Source organism: Chrysemys picta, chromosome 7 (genome assembly GCF_011386835.1).
Source record: "Chrysemys picta bellii isolate R12L10 chromosome 7, ASM1138683v2, whole genome shotgun sequence".
In the NCBI taxonomy this organism is placed as follows: domain Eukaryota; kingdom Metazoa; phylum Chordata; order Testudines; family Emydidae; genus Chrysemys; species Chrysemys picta.
This window is the reverse complement of record NC_088797.1, coordinates 66,892,634-66,910,627: the sequence shown is the minus strand read 5'-3', so window position 1 is coordinate 66,910,627 and position 17,994 is coordinate 66,892,634. Positions and strand designations below refer to the sequence as shown.

Genomic DNA, 17,994 nt, shown 5'->3' with positions numbered 1-17,994 from the left:
GAATAACTGTTTTTGACAGACAAGTTTAAAACAAGATTACACCATTTTGCAGAGAATGACTTGCCAGAGAGTGTTATGGAACGAATAAAGAACCACACTTTATTATAAGTAGAGCTGGGCAGATACTGCTAAAAAAAAAATTCGGAGAGTTTACAAACAACTGAATAGTGAAGTGATTAAGTTTTATTGCAACTAACTCTCCCAGAAAGTCGGTTTTAAATGTGCACATTTGAGTATTCGTTGAGGAAATGTTTACACTCTTAGCCAATCAAAGAACAGTAATTGCACTATGTGATTTATCTAACAAATCACAAGTAGGCAGTACAGCTAGAAATTTGAATGTCAAATATATAACAAATTTCACGATTATGCTATGGATTTCTAAAACAAAAAATGAAATAGTCAAATATTGAGGAAATTTCATATTCTTTATGGATGTTCTCTAAGCAGAAAAAATGGCTGAATTAGTCCAATAAATTATTTGTTGTAAGTTGATCATAGCTCAGTTCTAATTACAACTCCTTTTGTATCACTCTTTGAGGCTTTTAAAAAAAAATCCAGGATTTGTTAGGCAATGCCAGGTCATTTAAGAAGACAGCAATGTTGCCTTTCCAGTGTCCAGTCCTGTAATCTTGATGAAGGCAAAATGAAGTTCCATAACATACTCCGGAAAACAGACAGACATGACAAGCTAGAATGCGGGCTGCAAGAAAATAGTGTCAGAAGAGGATTGTAGCAGGAGGATATTGCTTAATTCATTCTCAGATAAATCTAGAGCAGGTGACATATGTCCAGGTCTGCTTTTTTTCTTCCTATATAGTTCATTGCAAATAGATTTTTTTTCCAGCCGCTGCTTGTGCACTGCTAATGTGTATTAAGCTCCTTTAATGTAGCTGCTACTACTAATCTCTTTCTTTTTATCTTTAAGGTAACAGCTACTTAGGCCTCAGTTACATTGTCTTCTAGTCTGTTTTTCAATTAACTATAGGATGGAAATGAAACTATTTTTCATTCTTGATATTACAGCATTAGTCTGAATTTGAGAAACCACCATTCACAGATGATTCCCTTTGATAGCAAACATAATACTTATGTGTGCTAATTATCAAGTACAGTAGCTGTCCTTTAAACAGTAATGATGAAGGTTAATATTAACACACAACTTATTAGAAAACTGTGCTTGTTTAAAGCAAATAGTGTTATGTTATAGGTAATCCACTGATGTACACTTTACAGTAATCGCAAGTGATTTTACATTTGGAAAATGATCTTTCATTTAAAATGCACTCTGTCCTCATTAAAAGATCCTTTGCTATAACACAACCTCTGTTATACAGGTACTATCCCCCACTTCCATTCAACCATACTCTGCTCATTCCTGTTAAAACAGTTCCCCTTTGTGAGAAAGGTGGAGTGATGAGGTCTGAGTTGTGCTGGAGATCTGTGCACAATTGCAGGCAATGTTCACAATCCTGACTAACTGAAACATTAAACATCAAGGCATTGAATATTTTACATCTCTTCGTGAAGATTCTGTTGTCTGGCATGTGAGACGCAAGAACCAATTTGTATGTGGTTCATTAGCAAAAGCAGGCTGGCAGCTATTATGTTGGTATTTCAAATAGCACTTTATCTTTCTGTGTATATAGCAGAGCACTAATTCTACTCTTCAGTAGCACAGATTAATTGAAAATAACTCCGAGAATAACATAAATGCTGTTCCCTCCCACTTTTTTTTTGTTTTAAAAGTATGAAACCAATTTGAACTTCTGTGTTCAAAACCCTGGTTTTCTTCCCTTCTCCAGCTCCTCCTCCTCCAAACCAATCTCTGACTAACATATTTGATTTTTTTAAATTTATTTTACTGTTGGGCCTAAAAAGTTAGTAATGAAGTATCAGTGCGTGAATGGACGTTGAGTGTGTGTTCTTTGCTATGTCACTTGTATTTCGTATAGCGCTTAGAGGGGTCCTTAATCTCATGAGTTGCCTCTATTTCCAGTTGAAGATGAACATCCGTCGACACTGTCACCCAAAAAAAAGCAGCGAAATGGAGGCATGAGAAATTCACCCAACTCCTCGCCCAAACTGATGAGGTAAGACTGTAAGAAACTCATATCTTTATCTTCTTTCCTTCCTCTACACCTCCCCCTCCTCAAAAAGGGGTGGGGGGTTTGAAGAAAAAGGTTGTTAGATGGTTTCTGAAAGGCTGAAGTATTTATTCTGTCAGCTTGTCAGCAGTTAATGATAGAGCTGAAAAAAATTCTGTCATGAAAAACAGTTTGAAAAGCTGTTTGAAAAATACATAGGCTTTAAAGTCTTAGCTGTCACCCTGTCCTGTCCATGTGTAGTTCTTAAACAGCAGTGGCACTAATGATAGCACTAACCAATCAGAGGAACTCATGTGGTTAGTTTGCCTCAGGCAATTCTCTTTTTGTTGGAATCCCTCTGAGTACTGTTTTCTGTACTTAAGGCCATATGTGAGATGTATCATCACAATCAAAAATGAACCTGAATATTACCTTCCTTTTATCCTGTCGATTGAAATCAAATTTCTGTTAATTGATTTTGACTGATTAAAAAAAAAGTCTAATAATCCATGTACTTGCCAAAGCAAAGTTCAAAACTAATGCAATTTTACTCAGGCTAAAAGCAATATTAATTATGAAATACAGGGATTTTTTTAAGAATAGTACCTACTCTGAAAGTGGATGATAAAAACATCTTTTGGTTGTTAATGAAATTTCCCCGCTGTTGTTGGACATATAGTATTTTACAATAAGGGAACCCTCAGATATTTAAGTCATTTCTTTCCATCAAATTTCTCTTTAAGCAAAGGTTCTCTGTAATTGGAATTGCAATTGGGACATTGTACTATATTGAAGCAATATAACACTTTTATTCTACTTCTCTCTCTGCCTTACCCTTCTCCTGTTGTAGTCAATGGGTGCAGGATCAGGCATGCATCACTTAGCACCTTTCTCTGCTTACTGGAAGCAGCCATGTTCCTCTAACGGCTATGGATATAGCCAGATGATTTTCCCTCTCTACTTCAATCAGTGCAGTGGGAATTTCCTTAGCCAATTCAATAAGCATCCTTTTTCTGTTTATCGTTCCTACAATCTAGGGCATATTCAAGGGCATAACTTCTTTAAGTCTTCTTCATTCTTTAGACTGCAGGACCAAAAGTGAGATTGATTCACTGAAGAAAATGCACCCAGCTGTGTCTTTTTTTTCCCCCCATTGACCATCTATTTCTGTTAAATGTATCGTTAAAAGTTCTTTGCCTTCCTGGTACCTCAGCCTTGCCTCTGTGACACTGATTTACATGCTTGTTTACAGTTTCTGAGGAAGAATAAAATGAGCATACTGCCAAGCTTCTCATTTTTATGACGCCAGTTGTCATGTTAGCATCATTTTCAATTTACTCACCTTTGGGTAATCTTCTTATCTGGCACTAACAGTTTTATCTGTTTAAAGTTTGAAAAATGTGGGAGCTTCCCCCTTCAGCCCCTAAATTTGGGGAAGTAAAACATTTTTTTTAAAAAAGAGAGCTGAAACATTTGTAGCTGAGTGCACTGTCCCTGTTTGCTATGTAAAGTATGCCTCATTTCTTTGATCTTGAGTAATAATAATTCTGGGGAGTTATACTGTTTTCATATGCTTCAAAGCTGTGTCAAAGTTTTGCTGCTTAAGGGTACTTCTTTATTCTACTGGCTCTTGGGTACTGAGATGACAGGTCCTCTGTACTAGGTGCAGGCTTTTTCAAGTCATAGCCTTCAGCAAAACATCAAATTACCAAATACAGGGTAACATACTTCTACACAAATGCCTTTCCTGTAGATATATTATACCATATATATTAAATACTTTAGTGTTACACGGTGCATTTTATGTGCAATAGAAAGTGATGGTTTGAGGTAGCCTTAGGGGTACTTTTTTTCCACAAGCAGAAAAAGCTAGTGTATACCCTATCAAGTATGGTTTTTACAGGACTTTCTGCCCGAAGGCCTTTGTAAATAAGTAATGATCAACAGATTGGCTGTGGGTTTTTGAAAAGCATGCCTGTGTCAGTTTGCATGATGGGGGGAAATTTTCAAAGTGGAGCCTGCTTTCATTGCCTGCCGAAGAGGGACTGAGGAGAGTAGTCATCCCAAGCTCGAGCTGTCTGCTCAGTAGCACATCAGAATTGCTAAACGTGGGTCGAGCAATGAGTGGAGAACTTGCCAAGCCTCTGAATCCAGACTGTTTTCTTTCTCCTCTGTCTTGCTGCTGAATTTACTTACCCACCCTATACCCCCCACCCTCACCCCTTTCCCATACCCCCTAGCCTCTCTGCCTTATATGTCAGGAACATAGTGGCAGACTGAATTGTAGCTCAGAGTTCTTAAACCCGAGAAAATGGAATGAATCGGAATAAATATCTATTTTCCTTGCAAGCTGTGCAGTGGTCAAATCCTCCTCTATGCACTGCAAGTTAGGCTCCATTGACTATTTTTTTAATACTTTCATGACTGAAATTGAAATTTCTTGACACCCCCTCCTCCCCCGTCCCCCCGAAGTCTTTGGCTAATATCGATTAGAAGTATACAAAGTTTCCTCCTAGGTAAAAGCACATTGATGTTCAAAGCTGATACTTTTAAAATATTTTTCTCCTAAGTTTTGATGAAAAGTACTTTGACAGGGCAGATAGGACCCACACTGGCCATAAGGAGGTTGAAGAGAGCCTGTGGGCCCCTGCCCGGCTAAACCTGCAGACAGTGTCACACATGGAGAAGTGAGTTAAAAGGAGGAGACCCAGCCGAAGACGGACCAGGAAGGAGAGCAGAGTTGTGCTGCTTCCTCGGCGAGGGAAGCCTGGTTCCAGCCAAGAGCTTAAGACGGCTTGCTACCTAGACGAGCCATTTTGTGAATAGGATGAGTAGGTCCAGGAAGATGGACAAGAAGGGACTAGCCACATGGAGACAACCCTGGAGCAGAAGGGCATGCTCTGACTGACGAATCCCCAGCTGACCCAGATTTTTAATTCTCTGTTTTCCTTTTTGTTTTGGACTCTTAACACCCCGGACAGTGTAGAACTCCAGTGTGCCTTAACCAGACCGTGGCTGTGGTCCTATGAGTGGTTACATCCAACTGTCAGGGCCCCCAGCAGGAAAGTCATGCCTTTAAGTCCATGGGGGTGGGGGCACTTAGACGACCCAGTTACATTGCATAAGCCAGCTCTTTTTCAGTTAACAGACTAGTCCATAAGATTCATTCCTGCTGTGCTGGGGATGAACAGTTGGAAGGAGTGAGCATATGGAGTAGGAAGAGTATGCATAAAATTCCATCTGAGAATTTAATCATAGCTCTATAGAGTCACTTCCTGCTCAACCTTACAGGTAACATAGGGTCCAAAATTCTACAGCAATAATGTGTTTCTACTGTACAGAGGGCAAACCAGTGGAAGCTCATGCAAGGAAGAGGTCACTGTGCCTCCCTGTGTGCTGTGGGCAAAATACCCACGATAGCTCTTTCCACTGGAACACAAAGGATAAGAAGGGATGTGTTGTGAGCATGGCCATCAGGTGCATGAGCAGAGAGCTTTGGACAGTTCAACTAATTCTTAATTTGAAGTGAACCTAAGCTCAGATGTTTGAGGTTCACCCAGCACTATACAAATCCATATTACCTAATATGATGGAGAACACAAAAGCTCTAAAACTCTATTTTTACAATGCAAGAAGCAAACTAAATTACTAGCTGAAGTAAATAATTATGAAATTTGCAAATGTCCTGTAGACACTAGAAATGCTTTAGATGTATATGCCGAGATTCAGGAAACTGAATATTATGCCAATATTATGCTAGTGTACATCCAGTGAAAGTCAGTGGAGTCACATTGATATAAAACTGGAGGTTTGTGCTGGCGAATCAAGAACAGAATACCTGTATCATAACACTGGGCATATACACTAATAGACTGGGTAAACATTTAGACAATAAAATGAAAAACACATATTGAGCCAGATCCTAAGCTGCTGTAAATTGGCAGTGTAAAACAAAACAAAACAAAAACACCAAAAGAACAAACTCTAAAAGGGAAGAGAGCAGACTTCTTATAAAGACTTATCCTAGACCCGGTAAGACCTCCTATGACGCCGCCTCATAAAATGAAAAGGGAGAGTGCAGGGGAGGAAAAGGAAAGGAAAGAAACAATATACAGCAGAGTAACAATCACATAAGGCATATCGGGTTTTCCTTTTCATGAGACGTTTGCAGAAAGGAAATGTGGAAACATTTGGTGCCCCCAGGTCATTAACAGACATCAATTCACTTGCTCATCATCTCAGGGTCTCTTTTTTTTGTTGCACGTCCCTGGTGAATAACATGTTAAATGTGACCAGGCTGTCTCACCCACTGTATGTGGTAGCCAAGCTGGTCGAAAAGTAGCCCCTCTGGATTCAAGGGTGACCAGTAAAAATTTTGAAAAGTCCTGGACCCAAACCAACAAGCCACTTAAACTGTTGACAGGGTCCAAGTCCTCACTTAATGATTTGATAACTGCTGCTGCATGAGTGGAATGCACTGAGTAGCAGAAAATGTCAACCCAGCTGAGTCAAGCTACCTATTAATGTAAGAACAAATGGCATGTGACAGGGCCCAAGGGGCCTGAAGAGCAAACAAATAGTTTGTCCCTGTCCACTCTGAACTGAGTGGTATTCTTGACACAGGCCTCTAGACAAGTAGCATACTCAGCAAAGGGTCATTATCATTAGTGTCCCTGATCACATAAGAATCAGAGGCATCAGGAAGCTGAGTTTTCACTTGGTTACCAAGGAGAATTTCATAAGCCTTGAGGATTTTTCTTGATCCAAGATCCAGAAAAATACCCAGCCAAACAGTAAACTTGTTCAGAGACTGTCAAGGTCCAGCAAAGCGACATGGAAAAAGTCAACTTTTCTGCCGGGCTTCCAAAAACCTAGTGGGCCTGTTTACCTGATAAAAATAAATAGGAAAACATCCACAGTCTATTTTAATGATAAGACGTATGTTAATCTAGGCATAGCATGGGCAGTGGCTGTACAACATCCCCATCGCCGCTCCTCAGCGTCCGTCCCCCCAGCTATGTCTACACAACAAGCTAAGGGTGTGATTCCCCTGCTTACATACACATACCTAGCTCTCATCGAGCTAGTGCAAGTATAAATAGCAGTGTAGTCATAGTAACATGAGTAGTGGCAGCGGCAGCATGGCTTAGCCGAGCTGAATACACACTCATGGTGAGTACAGTCTCAATATGGCTAAGCTGTGCCGCTGCTGCTGCTGCCAGGGCTATAGTGCTATTTATACTTGCACTCGCTCGATGAGAGCTAGCATGAGTATGTATGTGTGAGCAGGGGACTTGCACCCGTAGCTTGTTGTGTAGACGTAACCTCTTACACACACACTCTGTTCTACCAGTGCTATTCAGTGTTGACCTGCATTATCCCTGCCATTCCAGTTGAGATGCTTAGTTATTTGTGTCTGTACCAAATAAAGCAGTAGTGGGGTTTTATGGGGACACCTGTCAATTAAGAACTAGTGAAATGAGTTTACTCATCTTTACCTTGTGACTTAAGTTAGATATGAATCCCAGGTCTGCAGAGGTGAAAGCTTACTGTGTTAACCATAATAATGGCTTACATTTATATAGTACCTTTCATCTTTAAGAATCCCAAAGCACTTTATAAACTTTGCAAGTACTATAGTGTATGTACAAGAATCACTTGACACTGCACTAATATGCAAGCCATTTCTAAGATTGTTTAACAGCATAAACCAACTCCAGGCAACCATTTAGGAATCCATTATATTAAGAAGCAACAGAGGGTCCAGTGGCACCTTTAAGACTAACAGAAGTATTGGGAGCATAAGCTTTCGTGGGTAAGAACCTCACTTCTTCAGATGCAAGAAGTGAGGTTCTTACCTACGAAAGCTTATGCTCCCAATACTTCTGTTAGTCTTAAAGGTGCCTCAGGACCCTCTGTTGCTTTTTACAGATTCAGACTAACATGGTTACCCCTCTGATATTATATTAAGAGGCAGCAACAGTAGTAGTGTAGGTTTAGGCTGTCCACTGACATTAAAACCTCCATGTTGTCTAGACCTGGAGATATACCTATCTTATAGAGCTGGAAGGGACCCTGAAAAGTCATTGAGTCCAGCCCCCGGCCTTCACTAGCAGGACCAAGTACTGATTTTTGCCCCAGATCCCTAAGTGGCCCCCTCAAGGATTGAACTCACAACCCTGGGTTTAGCAGGCTCAAACCACTGAGCTATCCCTCCCCCCCTGCTCTTCACAAAGTTAAATGACAGTAGTTTAAATGGTAGGGAACAGTATATTCTAGACCTCCAACTTTTGCTACAATTGGGGAACCTACACTAGTGATGTTTACAAACCGTGATAATAAGAAAGTGTCAGATTTTACCCAAAGTTTTGTGACTTCTTGCTCAAATTTATCTGACTTTAGAGAAGGGCTTTCAGGAAGAATTAGAAGAGTCTGCCAGCAGAGAAAACAAGCAACTTCTTTTATAATGTACAGGCTAACCCTGAATACATTAAGGTCAAGGCAAAAAAATGTTGGAAGGAAAAGAGTAAAATCTTTAAACCAGGTGAGCAGAAGAGAATTTTTTCCTTCACTGATTACTTAGAGAAAAATAAGTCTCTAAAAGTTGTGACTTTTACCTTGAGGTGTGAAACGTAGAATTCATTTAGGTGGAAAAGACTACCTTATCTTCTTAGCTGCTGGTTTATTTTCGATAGATTGCTTTTGTCAGGTACTTTCCACCATCCCCAATTCCCCCCCCCCCCACCCATAAATTCTTAAATCCTAGGTGTGCAGCTTGATAGAATCCAAATGAAAAATGCTAAAAACTAAGGACACACTTTGTGGCCCCCACGCTCTCTTCTTTGATTTGCTTATATGCACGAATGAGAACAAGTGACCATTTCAGAACTCTTCTGTGTGGGAATTTGAGGAGTATATTTTGAGCAGCTCTTTGCATACCCAAGATGTTCCAATTGGAAAACATGTTTACTCAGCAGATTCCTAAAAGAAGATACTTTGCATTTACACAAGGTCCCTTAGTGGTCATGATAAATTAACCCTTTGGAAAGGCTTCTTAAAGTAGAATATTGCGACATTAGGCAACAGAGATACTAGCAATATTTTAGATGGAGGTGGAGGAAATTCGTACTAGTTCTCAGAGGTAAACCTCAGCCAGAACATATATTACATGATCAACTACTTGTCCAATGGTGATCACAAGACATTGGGTACCACCGGCTGTATTAGTTAAGTTCTTGCCATAGTAGTTTCAGGAGGACAGTGCAAGAAGAGTGGGACTATAGATTTCATTGACTATAGACAATGATTTTGAGTATGACAAGAAAGATTCATTGAAAATATTCCAGTAGGTTTTCTTTCTGTTACTGTGCCATTTTTCCCTATAAAGCTTCTTTCAGCTGTGCACTAAATCTGTAGAAATTCCATTGCTGATTAACTTGTGAAACTAAAGGTCAGCTAAAGAGTGTCATTAGTGTAACACACACATTGGCAACAAATTCTCATTACAACTTAATGCCATCCACACAGACTGCAGAGGGTCATAAGGAATGGCTAATGGTAGCCGACAAATGGTGGGTGTATTAGTCACAAAACATTTGCTGAATTCCACCAGAGCGGCGTGACAACCTTCACAGCTAGTCCCAGCGAGCTGCAGTAGTCAGTGGAGTTTGCCTGTGACAAGCCGTCACTCTATCTTGGTAGAGCTTTATAGCACCAGTCAAAGCAATCAGGGAAGATTGAAGTGACAGAGGCCCACTGAGTAAATAGTGAAACATGCAGCACATCATGAAATATTCAACCCGGGTGTAAAAGCTCTAAATGCTTTTTCAATTATTAGCACCTGCACTGGCTGCATACATCTAACACTAACAGCATGTTAATTGCCACCATTTGTTAGGGTGGTTGTAAAAGATATTTGAAAGGCAAGAGACATTTTGCAGTGCATCTTTGCTTGGCATCGTATCCTTCACAAACCCTTCCCTTCCCCCTTTAAAAAAAAAAGTACATTCATGTATGAAAACTGAAAACCACTGGCAAAGGGCACAAGATGGTTTCCAAACCTTTCAGTCTCTAGGGGGGACTCTGCCATTCATGTCTTCTTACCAAAATACAGGCCATCGGGTACGCAGGGAAAGGTGTATTTCCAGACTTATGCATGCCTAGTGAGGCTAAAAGGTCTACTGCTGTTGAGGGAGTTTTGCCATTGATTCAGTATGGGTAGGATTGTTCTCTAGATGAGACTAAAAAGGAGCTTCATCCATAGGCAAAGATTTACATAGCACAGCTTCAGTCTTATCACTGTGATGGCCACCATAGATTGTATATTGCCCTTGTTCCCTCTGCTTGGCTGCTGTGGGAGATCCAGCATGGATCCATGGGAGTCTATGGCCCTGATATAAAGAAGCATATGACAGATAGCAAGAGGTTTGACGTGAAGGTGAGAAAATCCAAGGAAATACTAATGTTAATTAAAGAGACAGCAATTTTCACCCTTCTTTTTCTTTTTTTAAATTATTTTTATTCCATTTCCACATTTGTTCCAAAGTTGAAAACACCAACTGAATATATTTGGAGTTGTTATAAATGTCTACAACGAAAGCAGTGCACTTTAAAATATAATGCTGGCTCCCTCGCAGCAGGTTTGCTGGAAAAGGGATTTGTGGTTTTGCTTTAGGCTGTTGTCTTCAAGGCAGGCTTTTTTGGTCTGTTGCTGTAGCATGGCATTTAGTGTCATTTCCAAGTTTAATTGATGATAAGTGGCATTATATGCTCTGCAAAACCTTGAAAAGATTGTGTTTATTCTTCATTTTAAGTCATGTGCACATAATTTTTGCCATAAGAACTAGAGAAGCTATTTATAAACTGGAGAATATAGATATGAGAAACTTGACTTGGTTGCTTTTCTGACATGTACTATAGGTGCCTGTATTCTCAATGCAGGACTGACCAAATCTCTTTGGTCATTGCTGGTATTAAAAGGCCAAATTCTTTGGACATCCAGTTTAAAACAGACCCTTTTAAATTGATAGATAATCCCCTCCCCCCCATCTAATGGAAATTTGTTAGTGCCTTTGTAAGCTGCTGACTTCACAGGCTTGGACAGTGCAATGGCCACAACACTAATGCAAGGTTCTTCACACTAATCTTCTTTTGTGACTCCAAGCTTACCTTGACACAGTCAGATTTAAGGGTGACAGGATGGAAGTCTCCAAGAACACTCAATGTTTGACTTAGTAGCTAAGAACAACAATTGCAATGTTTTTGTAATGTGGATTGTAATGGGAATTGGGTATTCAAACCCTACAGGTAGCTTTGAAAATCTCAGCTTGTATGTGTCTGTCTGTAAAATTGTCTTAATTAATTAGTATTAGTTGAGATCCCCAGCTTAAAGGAGCTGTATACGTCCAAAGTAATAGTAGTTGTATTTAATTAATACACTATTTCATAAAGTTGTCATGGTCCAAAGAAAAATTAGTCCATATATCTAAATAGTTGGAGCCCTATTCTGTCCTTAAATGCATGTGCTCATGTCCGAGGGCAGAGTTCGACCCGAGTTCTAAACAATTCTTGAACTACTATAGAAATCTTCAGGTAATGCTTTATTTAGGACGAAGAGACAAATTATAAGAGACTGGAAAATGGCAGTATACACAGTTAGATACAGATTTCCAAACAGTAGGTATATCAGAAGCCACTGTTGTTAGAGTTTACTAAGGTAACTTTTACTTTCTGCCAATTTCTGTTCTCCAATGATCACATGCAATTCCCATGAGAGTTGTACAATGGTATCGGCTGGCATATGTTAGCCATTTGTTAATAAATGGTAATATTAGACTTTAAGACAATTACTCTCCATTTATTATATCTGTCTTTTTTTTCCTATTGGGTCTCTCATTATCAGAGGTTGAAAAGGTTAAATAGAGAAACAAAGTACCTGATAGTGGTGTAAATAAGTGCATTTGTAGTTACAGAATTATACACTCCCTAAAAGCTTCATTAACACAGAGTTAAGATTGGCCAGCACTGCCTTGTACCTCCCAGAATATTGAATGTACTTCTACTTAAACCTGTGAAAACCATAAAAGAGCAAGTTAAGATGCACACCAGCCCACCCCACAACCTTAACTCTGCCCCCAGGAGCTGGCAAGATCTTCAGGGTATATACTGTAGGTATGTTTCATCCAGGGCAGCCCTAAAATAAAGCAGACATGAGGAATGACCAAGTAAAATGAGCCATTTTATATAACAGGTTGTGGGCCACAGAATCATATTCTTTCATTTGTCTGCATGTGTTCCAATTGCCCTTCACTGTGTTAGGAATAGCGGCATTGACTTGGTGAAAGGATTACTTGGAGCTGGTCACCACAGCTCACATGACCATATGAGGAGAGGTGCAGGTGCACCCAGAAATCATGGACCCCTTGTGGCTGGGCTGAGTTATATGAGTCGTGCAGATAGAGGAGTATGACAGTCTGTTCTTGACGTGGGTATTTGTAGCAGTCTGGTAGCAATCATGATAGTGCACTGGAGAGCAGAGGAAGTGCAGCTGATGTTCCTGAGAGAATCCTTAGGACAAGGGCGATAGAGTGGTAATATCTAGCAGCTCTGGGTTGATTTGTACATAGTAGGTGAAGTAGTTGAATACAGGCCAGGTATAGCCAGGTGAAGTATGCTCTAAATGTAGTTTTTGCTGTAGAACACAGTCTGACAGATTCTCCTATTGTACCCACATGCTGGGTCCCTGCACTTTCCCATATCTGGAAGGATAGAATGCTACAATGTCTGTCATGGGTGGGCTGGGGTATCATTCAAAGAGAGGAGAGTTAAGGTTGCGGGATGATGCTGGTATATACTTTAACTCTATATATCCTGGTTTTAAGAGGTTTGAGAAAGGTGCATTTGATGTTCTGGAAGCAGGAACTGGAGGTCAACCTCAGCTCTGCAGTAACCAAGTTTTGGGGTTACGAATTTCCCTTGTTTTTTGAGGAGGTGGTTGTAGTTAAGTGGCACCTATGGAGGGGCACACAGAGGCTTCCTGGGAACACCTCACTGCCATTCAACTACTAGCTTTGCCTTTCTCCTGACTCCTCCAGACCCTCAGTCTGGGAGCGAGGCTCCGTACTCCATTTCAGGGCTAGGATAGGGGAAGGAGCTCTGCACAACCCTCCACATCATGAAAGATTTGCAAAGGAATTAAGTGGTTCATTCGTCTCCATGGGCTGTTCTCAAATGAATCAGAACACCCCATGGAGATTAATTCAACCTGACACAATCGCTCCGATAGTTGTGAACTGACCCATTCATCTCAATGGGTGTACTTCCCCCTGTTGTGGATTACTAGTTTTCAAGACAAATCTCACTATGCACATGGCTTTTAGAGTAATTTGAATATTAAAAGCAGCTCCTTAGTTGGGGGGAGGGCGGTATCTGATTACAAGTAAGGGGTTCTTCACCATGGCTAGGACCCCCTAAGTGCTACAGTAATACAAACAATAAAAAATGGTATAATACCCAATCAGAGAGCAAAAACAAAACCACATGCCTTAATTGCCCAGTTACACACCGCAAATAGCAAAAGACCTACTCTAAGTCAACAGCCTATTGGCTGAAATATATTTCCATAAGGTTTTAATCAAACAATTATCAATAACAAATAACTCCATAAAAATCCAAGTCTGTTAGCAGATAATCCAAAACAGAAAAAGGGGCTACATTCCTCAAATTGTTTATTATGAGTACTTCATTTAGCTCTAGTTGTAAGTTTCTATCACAAACTCACATGAATGCTCTTGTACAGGGCCGCCCGGGGGGGGGGGGGGGGGGGGCAAGTGGGGCAATTTGCCCCCGGCCCCGCAGGGGCCCCCACGAGAATGTCGGAGGCTCCCCCTGCCTCTGCCTGCCCATATCCCCCGGCACCTCAGCACGCCGCGGCCAGGAGCAGCCCTGGACAGCGCTGCAGCGGCGTGGCTCGGGCAGGGTCTGAGGTCCTCCCGCTTGGAGCCGCGTGGTAAGAGGGTGGGGCTGCGAGCTCCGGCAGACCGAACAGCAGGAGCTCCTGGACGCGGCTCGCTGAGGCTCTGGGAGAGGGGGGTGGCGGGGGTAAGCAGCATGGTAAGCCCCTCTGAGCCGGGCACCCCCGATCCCAGCCCTGACCGTCAACTCCGAGCCCAGCCCCTCTGAGCAGGGCACCCCCCGACCCCATCCCCCGACAGCCCTGACCCCCAGCTCTGAGCCCAGCCCCTCTGTGCCGGGCACCCCTTCACTCCCGCAGCCCTGACCCCTAGCTCTGAACCCAGCCCCTCTGAGCCGGACACCCCCCGACCCCATCCCCCGCAGAGCCCTGACCCCCATGTCCGAGCCCAGCCCCTCTGAGCCAGACACCCCCGACCCCATCCCCCCACAGCCCTGACCCCTAACTCCGAGCCCAGCCCCTCTGAGCTGGACACCCCCCTGACCCCATCCCCCCCACAGCCCTGACCCCCAGTTCCGAGCCCAGCCCCTCTGAGCCAGGCTCCTCACCCAGCCCTGGGCAACAGTAGCGTCACCCCCAGGCAGCGACAGCCCATTGGCACCAACCATCACCATCACCCAGTGACAGCCCATTATGTAATTGCAAATGTATATATACCATTAAAGCATTTAATGTTTTTAAATAATGTATTTCGTGTATTTTCAAATTATTAAAAATTAATTTTTGAATGTATTTCACTGGTTATTTTTTACATTTCCAAATACATGTTACTAGAGTATTGCAACTTTTTTTTTATGGAAGGGGCCCCCGAAATTGCTTTGCCCCAGGCCCCCTGAATCCTCTGGGCAGCCCTGCTCTTGTATGAAGCAAGGCCCGAGCTCAGCAAAGCACTTAAGTAAGCGCTGAACTGAAGGCACCTGCTTAAGTGGTTTACTGAATCAAGGCCTTCAAATTTTGAATAAAAGCTTAAGAGGGCTATCTAGCCCCAGACCTGAAAGCATACAAGCAGACAAGAAAAATTAATTGGAAAATAAAATGAAGTAATTTTTAGCAACCATTTTACTATTGTTTCTTAATGAGTATGAAGGGAAATTTATACATCACATCCTTAATGTACCTAATTATTTGAAAGAAACCATATTAAGTGTGGTGGAAAGATTAGATTAGTGACTTCTGCTTTTATGTCAGCGATGTGCTATGAAGGGCTCATGGGGAATCACTTGTTAAAATTCCACAACGAATGTGAAGGAAGGCTTGGGAGATTTCCTAACCGATGATAAAGTCTCTCCCACTATGGACACTGTTAAAACATCTGCAATAGAGATGACTTATCATTGGAATTCATAAAAGTACTTCTGAAGACCCAATCCTTTGCCTTTGCAAAGGATACAGTGAAACCAAATGGCAGATATCTTTGCCAAGCAGGGTGCTTCCTGGGCTGGTATTCACCCCACTCCATCCTCTTACCAATTACACAACTTCTGCGGCTATCTATATATTTAGTATTTCCATCTACAAAATCTCAGGATTGTTGTGTTCCTCTTGGACAAAGTGCAGATTACAAAGCCCGGAATGAGACGCAAGATGGCTGGGGACACAGCACCATCAATTAAGGGGATCAAGCTGTGGTTCAAACTTCCAGAAGAGATTAGATGAATCCACAGTCTGACCACTTTTAGGAAATTCTGCACAACATTCCTACTTGATACAGCTTTTACACCATAAGAAGAATGGCACTCACAGCATCAATCACCCCTTTCTAACCCCACATTCCTCCTCTCTCCCCTATCCCAAAAGTGAGACCCTACCCTAAGCAGAGCTTTCTATAACTTCAAAGGGGGCAGAGCCAGTCTTCATGAAGATCTGTAGGGACATCCCTGCTGCCAATCTGATTAATATAGAAGGCACTCCTCAGATATTATGGTGCTGAGTGACAGTACAAAACCATGCACGTGATTAATGTTTTTTCACGTGAAGTTCACTAACTACATGTGTGTTTGCCACATGGTGAACTGCTTCCCTCCTTGGGAGAGAGCATGGAAGTACTTTGTTTTAAATGGGTAACCAAATGAGTAGATTCTCCAGTCCTGCTCACTCTCTCTGTGGGTTTGTGCCTGCGAAATGAATAGGAATATTGCCATGGACTTCAGTGGGAGGACAACCAGGCACTGTAAGCATTATGTGTTATCCCTGTTATGTTGGACTGATCGCTGCCAAAGTGGGTAACTTTTATAGAAGCCACCTTCAGGCACCTATTTGTGAGCATGTTTAGCATAGTATCACATTATGCTGGCTATGCAATTCAGGGAGAGTTAACCTGTGCTTATACACTGTCAGAATTTTGCCTGTATAGACTATTCTAGAGGCAGAGTCTTACCATAGTCTGTTGGTTCAAAGAAATTAAAAGCCGGGCTAAATTTTCAAATATGGTCTCCTATGTAGATGCTGCCAAATAATAATAATGTGTGTGCATCCATGTCCTGCACAAAACATGCAGTCATGTGCACGGACCAATATTTCTGAGCACATTTAGCTCATTTCTTTGGCATGACAGTGCAGGCTTTGTGTGTGCAACAAATATGCAGGCCCTTTTTTTTTTTTCAAGGGCACAACTTGGACAACTACATTTGAATATCTGGCCTTTGAGTAGGTGTCTTTTTTTCACATTACTAATTTCTTCCTCTGAAATGAAAACTCATTCCTGGAGCTTCATGACAGAAAGTTCTGTGCAAAAACATGGGGAACATGTGGGCTTTGTTAGACAAAACTCTGTCCCCTGTTTTTTTTAATGTTCAGTTCCCCCTGTGTCTTGTAGAGGCTATACTGATTCTAATGATGCCATATGATGCTTATGACTAAGACTTCTCTTATTTAGCATCTTGTAGGTCCTTGATAGCTCACTTACCCTCTTCCCTCAATAATTGTTTTTTCAGCAAATAAATTAATGAAGTGTGTGTGTGTGTGTGTGTGTGTGTGTGTGCAAGTGCATACACAATTATATTTGTTGGAGGGCAGTTAATTAAAATGTCTCTTATTTGTGGCTCCTTTGAGAAGCCCAGGGTTTTAAAATCCTGCTACAGAAACACTTAGAAGGTTGCCACAGATACAGTTGTCACAGAAAATGGACACTGTTGTTTAGTATTAAAATCATGTATTCCAGATGTGGGCATTTGTTAGTCAGTCTACTCTAAAATGACATACTGCTGAATCTTTAAAGGGCTTCAGTTTGGGAAAGCAAAATATGATTGGGCAAATTGCTAAAATATTTAAAGTGCAGCCTGTTAAAGCTTTTACTGTGAAGAGCATCACGTCAGAAGTTGTATGTGGTAAAAGCAAGTAATTGGCTTTCCATACTTCTGCCAGTCAGTCAGCATGGGGCTCTGTTCCGATCCCTTCTACTTCATTGCAGATGCTAATAGCAACTCTTTTGATATTATTTTTTGGAGGGATGGTAGCGGGAAGAAAGAATATTTATGAACATGAATGTGACAAACCATTTTAAAATCAGCTGAAAAGCTTATTGAAAATCTTCCAGGCCCCAACCCAACATTTAAAAACTTTTTTTCTTATTTTATTAGCTTTTTTTCCCTAAGGCAGGTGTGTTGAAAACATCTGTTTAAACATAAATAAATTTCATTTTTGACTTTTATCCCTGTTTCGATATAGCTCTTGGGATATTTTCCCATCCATAATTCATAATATTTTCCACTTACATTATCTGTGACTTGTTGTTTTTTTTCCCTAGGCATGACCCCTTGTTAATTCCCGGCAATGAGCAGATTGACAACATGGATGCCAGTGTGAAAAAATATGACTCCACGGGGATGTTTCATTGGTGTCCAGGAAAGGACATTGAAAAGGTCATTTTGGTGGGTGCCTTAAAAGAATGTCTTACAAAGTTCCATCCAAAGAGAGCCCATTTAGACAATAAGAATG

The 17,994-nt window shown here is 41.3% G+C and overlaps 1 protein-coding gene across 35 annotated transcripts in view; it reads left to right on the top strand.

The window, feature by feature from the left end:
• The window catches only part of KCNMA1 (potassium calcium-activated channel subfamily M alpha 1), an 873,581-nt gene that overhangs the window by 770,108 nt on the left and 85,479 nt on the right, over positions 1-17,994 (top strand). For all 35 annotated transcript variants that reach the window (XM_065551703.1, XM_065551701.1, XM_065551699.1 and 32 more), the window contains 2 exons: positions 2,000-2,093; positions 17,804-17,927. In XM_065551703.1, the coding sequence (XP_065407775.1) occupies positions 2,000-2,093; positions 17,804-17,927 (218 nt within the window). The remainder of the gene's footprint in view (positions 1-1,999; positions 2,094-17,803; positions 17,928-17,994) is intronic.